The sequence below is a fragment of the Rutidosis leptorrhynchoides genome, chromosome 3 (assembly GCF_046630445.1).
Source record: "Rutidosis leptorrhynchoides isolate AG116_Rl617_1_P2 chromosome 3, CSIRO_AGI_Rlap_v1, whole genome shotgun sequence".
Classification (NCBI taxonomy): Eukaryota; Viridiplantae; Streptophyta; class Magnoliopsida; order Asterales; family Asteraceae; genus Rutidosis; species Rutidosis leptorrhynchoides.
In genome coordinates this window covers 670,035,282-670,044,051 of record NC_092335.1, presented here as the reverse complement: position 1 = coordinate 670,044,051, position 8,770 = coordinate 670,035,282, and the positions used below count along the sequence as shown (strand labels likewise).

At 40.4% G+C, this 8,770-nt stretch overlaps 1 protein-coding gene across 1 annotated transcript; it reads left to right on the top strand.

The window, feature by feature from the left end:
- Positions 1-385: 385 nt before the first annotated feature.
- LOC139902615 (uncharacterized) lies at positions 386-1,264 on the top strand. The gene is made up of 2 exons (XM_071885223.1): positions 386-1,133; positions 1,230-1,264. Exons 1-2 carry the CDS (start codon positions 386-388, stop codon positions 1,262-1,264), a joined length of 783 nt encoding a protein of 260 aa, XP_071741324.1.
- The last annotated feature ends 7,506 nt before the right edge of the window (positions 1,265-8,770 follow it).

Sequence of the window (8,770 nt, the reverse complement as noted above, 5' to 3'; positions counted from 1 at the left end):
TAAGCTTGTAACAAAAATAATGGTTATGGTTCGTAATGTATAATATATGCAGTTTTCTTTCAAAAATGTCTCATATAGAGGTCAATACCTCGCAATGAAATCATACGTTATCTAACGCGTTCTTATGGTTAAGGACGGGTTATGACAGGTTGAGTATGAAACGTAAAGTAAGTTGGTCTTCGTTAATTGATAAGTTCCAAGCCAAGATGGCTTCATGGAAAGTTAACTTATTATCTTCGGGTGGTCGACTTACTTTGATTAAATCTGTTATGGGTAGCCTTGGCATTTATTGGATGTCAATTTTTAAATGTCCCGAAGCTATCATCAAACGGCTAGAATCGATTAGATGTCACTTTTTTGGGGTAGTAGTCAAACTAATAAAAGAATGGCATGGGCTAAATGGGACTTGATTCTTGCTTCATTTGATAAAGGAGGTCTTAATGTTGGGAGTTTGAAAGCTTTCAATTTAGCTTTAATCTTCAAATGGCGTTGGAGATACCTAATGAATCCAGATGATTTATGGGTTACTCTTATTAAATCCATAAATGGTGACAAATTCGAAGACACCCATGGTACTTCCTTATGGTCATCTATTGTTGATACATGTTCTAATATCATCTCCAATGAGTTACTCCCGGGTAAAGCATTAAAGATGCAGGTTGGTAATGGGCTTAACACTAGTTTTTGGCATGACATTTGGACGGGCCAAGACAAACTAGCTAACCGCTATAATCGCTTATATCATTTGGAGTGTAATAAAAATGATTTGATTGCCAATAAATTCGTTAACGCGACTTGGTGTTGGACCTGGAGCCGACCCATTCTATCAGGCCGTAATTTTTCTTCATTATTTAACCTCCAAAACGAGTTGATGGAATACAGACTCACGGAAGCCGAAGACCAATGGGTCTGCTTGTTATCGTCTGATCATAACTTCTATGTGAAGTTGGCCCGAGAACATATAGATAATGTGATTTTACATTTTTCTTCTTTGCGTACTACTTGGAACAAGATTCTCCCGAGAAAGGATAATGTTTTTTTGTGGCGATATAAGCATGATTATTTACCCCTACATTGGAATCTCTCCATTAGAGGCTTGGATGTTAACACCATTGTTTGTCCTGTGTGCAACTGTAATAGACTGAAACCCGGGCTAGTTGTAAGTTGTCTATTTTGCCCTTAGGGTTTGTGCTTAGTCTTAAGTGCTTTTATTTTAATTATTTTATTAGTGTTTTATTATCTTTGTGCTGTGACAAGTTTCTGACAAGGGTCCCAGAACAGGTTTGTTTATTTTAATTGGACCTCGTTTGGGTTACCTAATCGTGTGCGAAAGATTTCAGATAACTGGTAAATACCCGTGTGTGATGGGGTATTGTGTTTTAACACAAGTAAAAGCTAGTGACCAGCTCATTTCTTGAGGTTTCCTGAACCTTCCTCTCACTCACACATTCACCTAACCTCAACTTCACCATTTTCATCTCAACCCTAAATCATTTGATCTCGAATTTAAGCTTGATTTTGGTGTCAAAACGTTCCTTGTGTCATTGTGATTCAAACAAGGTAAGGTTTGTAAGATTTCATGATCGAATCGGTGATTAAATAGGGTTTTAAGTTAGTTTTTGTTAAAATGGGGTTTTGTGTCAAATTGATAGAAATTGATGTTATTTGTGTTTGAATGTTGTGGGTTTATATTCCAAAAAGTTTAGTGTACGAGTTGTGTTCAGTTTTGAGGTCAAAAACGTGTCCAAAGTCGAGATTTGGTGATTTTGGGTTGAAACCCGTCACTTTGCTATTGTTGCAGCTGATGAACTACCTTCGGCCGATGGTCGTTGACCATTGACCGATGGTGAGGGACGATCGGCTGGTGGACAAGACCATCGACCGATGGTGTATGATTTCTGACCAGCTGATGTAATTTTGACGGTCGACCGATTGGGGGAGACCATCGACCGATGGTGTGTTGACGATCGGCCGATGGATGGGACCATCGACCGATGGTCTTTGGCAGTGAAAATTTTACTAAGTGTTGAATTATAGCTGTTATGCTGTCCGTGTGTTTTTATGATTTTCAGGATGTAAATTCTGAAAATGCATAAGTGTTAAGTAGACCTTTTTGTGGCGATTTTGTGACTGATTTTCTGTACTGTGCTGTTTTGTGTTAACGAACAGAAACTAACTTGATTTGCCTTTTGTTCAGGTGATAAGGATAAGGAAGTCGCTCAGTGATAGATTATCTGAGCTAGTTGCTGGTATTCGGTGAGTGGGTCTATCTACGGATAGAGTTTAAGTAGCATATCATGCTACTGTGGTTGACTCTTTTACCATGCATAGTGTAGGAATTGCTATGATAGAATAATATCGTTTGCCTGATGTCGTATGTGAATTATGTGTACACTGTGTGAATGACACCAGTCGGGCCTAGGGAGACTGGGGACTCGAGACCGTGCCTAGGAGAGGTTAGAGTCCGTATGAGGTCAACCGTGCCAAGGGGAGGTTGGGTCCATAGGCTACTGATTGTGGAGTATAGTGTGAATGATGCATCCCCTGCATCTGGATAACTATAGTGTGAATTGAGTAGCAGGGACTATCGGTAGACTCAGGCCCGATCAGCTGAGAGTCGTGTGCTCGTATAAGCCGCCGATCCTTGTATTGTCTTATTGTATGCTAGTTGGTAGTTAGCAAGTGTTGTTGTTAGTATATAGCTTGTGTGTGGCTTAAGCTATATCTGTTAGATAGATTCCATTCACTTAGCGGTGCGCTAATCCCCCACATATTCTCCCCTTACAGGTTTAGGTACTGCTAGTAGGAATGGGTGCTGTGGCAGAAGACATGTTTTACAATACTACTCTGATGTGGACTTTTGTTTAAATCATGTTTTGTAATAACGTAACACCGTTGTGTAACCTTAAACTTAAGTACTCAGATTAATGTAATGTCGTGACTTATAGTGTGTTTGTTAATAAGTCTTCCGATGTGTTTTTTAAAAAAAAGGTCGGTGTTACAAGTTGGTATTAGAGCATGGTTTGGCAGCAAGTACGTGCGCGTATTTTGTTCCTGAAACCTGAGGCAAGTCAAACATGTCTGTGGGAGTGGGGGCTAAGTGAAAATAGGATATACGTGTGTTAGTTGTGATTGAACTAACTGTTATCCACTAAGCTTTTGTGTGAGCTGTTTTGTAGCACAGGTATGGCTGATAGAAACGCAACTGGCCCATCCAACCCCGGAACATTCAGAGCACCAGAAGAGGGTGTTGAGTCAGATGATGATCAGAATAGTTACATTCTTCAGTTAGAAAGTAAGCTAAAAGAGGCTGAAGACAAAATTAATGAGCTTGAATTGGTGAGGCATTCTAGAAATGATGATACACCACCTGGATTCCCAACCGTGCAATCCCAAATGATACCTAATGTGCACCAGAACCAGTTTCAGAATTAAATACCTAACCAATACTATATGCCACCACAAAACACTTTTACTTACCAAAATCCCATGATGATGAACCCGTACCAAATGCAAATGTTTCAACAACATTACATGCAACAACCCAAAAGATGTACTTATAAGAACTTTCGTGATTGCAAACCCTCCGAGTTTTCTAGAAGTACTGATCCGACTATAACTCTCAATTGGTTGCGAGAAATTGAAAGGGTATTTGAAGCGTGTCAGTGTGAACCTGAGCTGAAAGTAACATATGCTAGTCGACTGTTGAAAGGTAGGGCTATGATTTGGTGGAATTCTTTGATATCCAGTATACCTAAAGAACAAGTGAGTATGATCACATGGGAGCAGTTTCATGGGAAGGTGTGTGAACAGTATTGTAATCCGTTTGATATGAACCGAATCAAGACTGAATTTCTTGAAATGAAGATGACACCTCAAATAACGATCGATGAGGTAGTAGAGAAGTATATGGATAAACTGAGGTTTGTACAACAATGGGTGAAGGACGAAGCGTCTCGTATCCAGCATTTTGTTAATATAATTCTGCCAGAGTACCGAACTTTCGTTAGAACAGCTACATCATTGTCTCAAGCTGTTGTGATGGCTAAGATGGTAGAAAGTGATGTTCAGGCTGCCAGGAATAGAATGTTTGGTAATGTGCTACAACAAGGTGGGCAAGTATCTGTACAATCAGGATCTAAATCCAAGAAGTCTAGTAAGTTTAAATCGAAGGGTAAAAGTGGTCAGATTAGTTCTGGATCTGGATCAGGTAAAGGGAATTGGTGTCACACGTGTCGATCTTCTCACAGTGGTCAGTGTTCTGAGGCTACAAGAAGATGCTTAAAGTGTGGTGTTGTTGGGCATGAGTCTTCAGCATGTCCGTATCCAAATAGTGTGTGTTGGAGTTGTCACAAACCAGGGCATCGTGCGATTAGTTGTCCATCGAAGAGTGGTAGTTCCGGGGCAGGGTCAGGGCCGCATTTGGCATCAGCCGTAGGGTCAACTGCCTCAAGTGGTCAGAAGAGGAAGAACCCTCCAATAGTAGAGGCTAGAGATTTTCAGATGTCGGTTAAGAATGCTGTGGCAACCGACGAAGTGATCACCGGTATGTTTCTAATCAACTTAATACCTGCTCGCGTATTGTTTGATTGTGGTGCCAATAGGTGTTTTATGTCCCTAGATTTCTGTGCTAAGTTGAAATTACCAGTTACTGTGTTACCCAAGCCGGTTAGTGTAGAAGTAGCCGATGGTAAGATCACACCCGTTACAACATATGTGTCTGGGGTTTGTATAGAGATTGAAGGGAAGTCTTTCCCTGTGACTTGTTTAGTGTTACCTATTCCTAGCTTTGATGTAGTATTAGGAATGGATTGGCTGAGCTCGCTTAGGGCTAATATTAAGTGTGATAGAAAAATGATTACCTTTCGTTCGACCGATGGAACCCGTGTTGTGGCCCGAGGGGAGAGGGGTGGGTATAATTTTCCGTTGATAACCATGATGAAAGCGAAAAAGTCGATGACAAAGGGTTGTGATTCGTTTCTTGCGTATGTGATTGATGCGAAGAAAGAAAAGAGAACAGTGGCTGATATTCCGATAGTATCAGAATTTCCCGAAGTGTTCCCAGATGAGTTACCAGGTCTGCCGCCGGTAAGGGAAGTCGAATATAAGATTGAGTTGGTTCCTGGAACAACTCCAGTTGCAAAAGCTCCATACCGATTAGCGCCGTCTGAAATCCGTGAAATGATGTCACAGATTCAAGAGTTATTAGATGGTGGGTTTATCCGACCGAGTTCTTCACCGTGGGGTGCTCCGGTATTATTTGTTAAAAAGAAAGATGGGTCAATGCGTATGTGTATTGATTATCGTGAATTGAACAAAAGAACAGTGAAGAATAAGTATCCGTTACCTCGAATAGACGATTTGTTCGATCAGTTACAGGGTGCTTTATTCTTTTCTAAGATAGACTTACGATCCGGGTATCATCAGGTTCGTGTTGCTGAATCATATATACAAAAACAACGTTCAGAACAAGGTATGGTCATTATGAATTTCTTGTCATGCCGTTTGGTTTGACAAATGCGCCAACAGTCTTCATGGATCTAATGAATAGAGTGTGTCGTCCGTTCTTAGATAAGTTTGTGATTGTGTTCATAGACGATATACTAGTGTATTCAAAGACAGAGAGTGAACATGCTGAACATCTGAGACAGGTTTTGAACTTGTTGAAACGTGAACAACTATTTGCAAAATTTTCAAAATGTGAATTTTGGTTACGTGAAGTGCAGTTTTTGGATCATGTGATTTGTGCTGAAGGTATAAAGGTTGATCCGATAAAGATAGAAGCGGTAATGAATTGGAATTCTCTGAAGACTCCAACTGAGATTAAGAGTTTTCTGGGTTTGGCTGGTTATTATCGCAGGTTTATCAAAGATTTTTCTAAAATAGCAGGTCCATTGACTAAGTTGACTCGTAAAGATGTAGCCTTTCGATGGACTGATGAACAGGAAAAGGCTTTTCAGATTTTGAAACAGCGACTGTGTCAGGCACCAGTGTTAGCTTTACCAGAAGGTTCAGACGACTTCGTGGTATACTGCGATGCATCATATGCTGGGTTGGGTTGTGTATTAATGCAAAGAGATAAAGTAATCGCCTACGCTTCTCGACAGTTGAAAGTTCATGAGAAGAATTATCCAGTGCATGATCTTGAAATGGCTGCAGTAGTGTTTGCTTTGAAACTGTGGAGACATTATTTGTATGGAACTCATTGTGTTATTTGTACAGATCATAAGAGTTTGCAATATATCTTCTCACAGAAAGAATTGAATATGCGTCAGAGACGGTGGCAAGAGTTGATCAAATATTATGATTGTGAAATTAAATATCATCCGGGTAAGGCAAATGTTGTTGCAGATGCGCTAAGTCGTAAAAAGTCAAGTGAAAATGTGAAATTCCTTCGTTTGAATATAACTCCAGATTTGATTAACAGTTTAAGAACCGTTCAGGCCTGTGCTTTGGAGGACGAACATATTAAATCTGAGCAAATGATCAAACGAAAATTGGACTTAAGTGATGACTCACGTGGACTAAAGACTTTAAACAATCGTGTTTGGGTGCCTAAGCTTGAAGATTTGAGGGATTTAATTATGACAGAAGCTCACAAATCCAGATTGACAGTACATCCGGGTAGTAATAAGATGTATCATGATTTGAAAACAGTGTATTGGTGGCCGACAATGAAAACAGATATCGCTCGATATGTCGAAAAGTGTCATATTTGTGCTCAAGTGAAGGCAGAACACCAGAAACCTTATGGTTCATTACGTCAGTTACAGATTCCAGAGTGGAAATAGGAACATATAACGATGGATTTTGTGACCAAACTACCAAGAACTCAGAAACGACACGATATGATTTGGGTAATAGTGGATCGTCTAACTAAAAGTGCTCATTTTCTTGCTACATGCGAGACAGCTTCGTTAAGTGAGTTAGCCGATTTGTATGTGAAAGAGATAGTTAGTTGACATGGTGTGCCGTTATCGATCGTTTCAGACAGAGATTCCAGATTTGTGTCGAATTTTTGGAATAGTCTTCAATAGAATTTGGGTACGCGTGTGAATTTAAGTACAGCTTATCATCCTCAGACAGACGGTCAGAGTGAAAGAACGATACAGACTTTGGAGGATATATTAAGGGCTTGTGTGTTAGAATACGGTGGTTTGTGGGATACACATTTACCGTTGGTCGAATTCGCGTATAATAATTCATATCATTCGAGTATAGGGATGCCGCCCTATGAAATGTTGTACGGTCGTCGTTGCAGAACTCAGACTTGTTGGTTAGAAGCCAGGGAGAAACAGTTTGCGGGTCTCGCTATTGTTCAAATGACAGCTGAAAAAGTTGCAATTGCGAGAGAAAAGTTGAAAGCCGCTAGAGATAGGCAGAAAATGTATGCTGATCCGCGTAGACGTCCGGTAACCTTTAATGCGGGTGAATGAGTGTATTTAAAAGTTTCACCGTGGAAAGGGGTTATTAGATTCGGTAAACGTGGTAAGTTAGCACCAAGATTTATTGGTCCGTTTCCGATCAGTGAAGTGTTGAACGATCAGACTGTGGTGATAGATCTTCCGCCAGAGTTAGCCGGTATTCATAATACATTTAACGTGTGTTATCTTCGTAAGTGTAAAGTCGATGATGAAACGCAACTCCTTCCTTTAGAAGATTTAAGGGTCGATTTGAATAAGAAATTGGTGGAAGAGCCGGTCCGTGCAGTTGACCGAAAGGTGACTAAGTTGAGAAATAAAGAGATACCGATGGTGTTGATCGAGTGGAAACACAGTTTGGGTTCTAATCTTACGTGGGAAACGGAAGAATTGATGAGAAACCGCTACCCTCGTTTGTTTGACCAAGACCAGATTCCGAGGACAGAACCTTCTTTAAGGGGGTGGATTTGTAACAGACTGAAACCCGGGCTAGTTGTAAGTTGTCTATTTTGCCCTTAGGGTTTGTGCTTAGTCTTAAGTGCTTTTATTTTAATTATTTTATTAGTGTTTTATTACATTTGTGCTGTGACCAGTTTCTGATAAGGGTCCCAGAACAGGTTTGTTTATTTTAATTGGACCTCGTTTGGGTTACCTAATTGTGTGCGAAAGATTTCAGATAACTGATAAATACCCGTGTGTGATGGGGCATTGTGTTTTAACACAAATAAAAGCTAGTGACCAGCTCATTTCTTGAGGTTTCCTGAACCTTCCTCTCACTCACACATTCACCTAACCTCAACTTCACCATTTTCATCTCAACCCTAAATCATTTGATCTCGAATTGAAGCTTGGTTTTGGTGTCAAAACATTCCTTGTGTCATTGTGATTCAAACAAGGTAAGGTTTGTAAGATTTCATGATCGAATCTGTGATTAAATGGGGTTTTAAGTTAGTTTTTGTTAAAATGGGGTTTTGTGTCAAATTGGTAGAAATTGATGTTATTTGTGTTTGAATGTTGTGGGTTTATGTTCCAAAAAGTTTAGTGTACGAGTTGTGTTCAGTTTTGAGGTCAAAAACGTGTTCAAAGTCGAGATTTGGTGATTTTGGGTTGAAACCTGTCACTTTGCTGCTGTTGCAGCTGATGAACTACCTTCGGCCGATGGTCGTTGACCATCGACCGATGGTGAGGGACGATCGACCGGTGGACAAGACCATCGACCGATGGTGTATGATTTCTGACCAGCTGATGTAATTTTGACGGTCGACCGATTGGGGGAGACCATCGACCGATGGTGTGTTGACGATCGGCCGATGGATGGGACCATCGACCGATGGTCTTTGGCAGTGAAA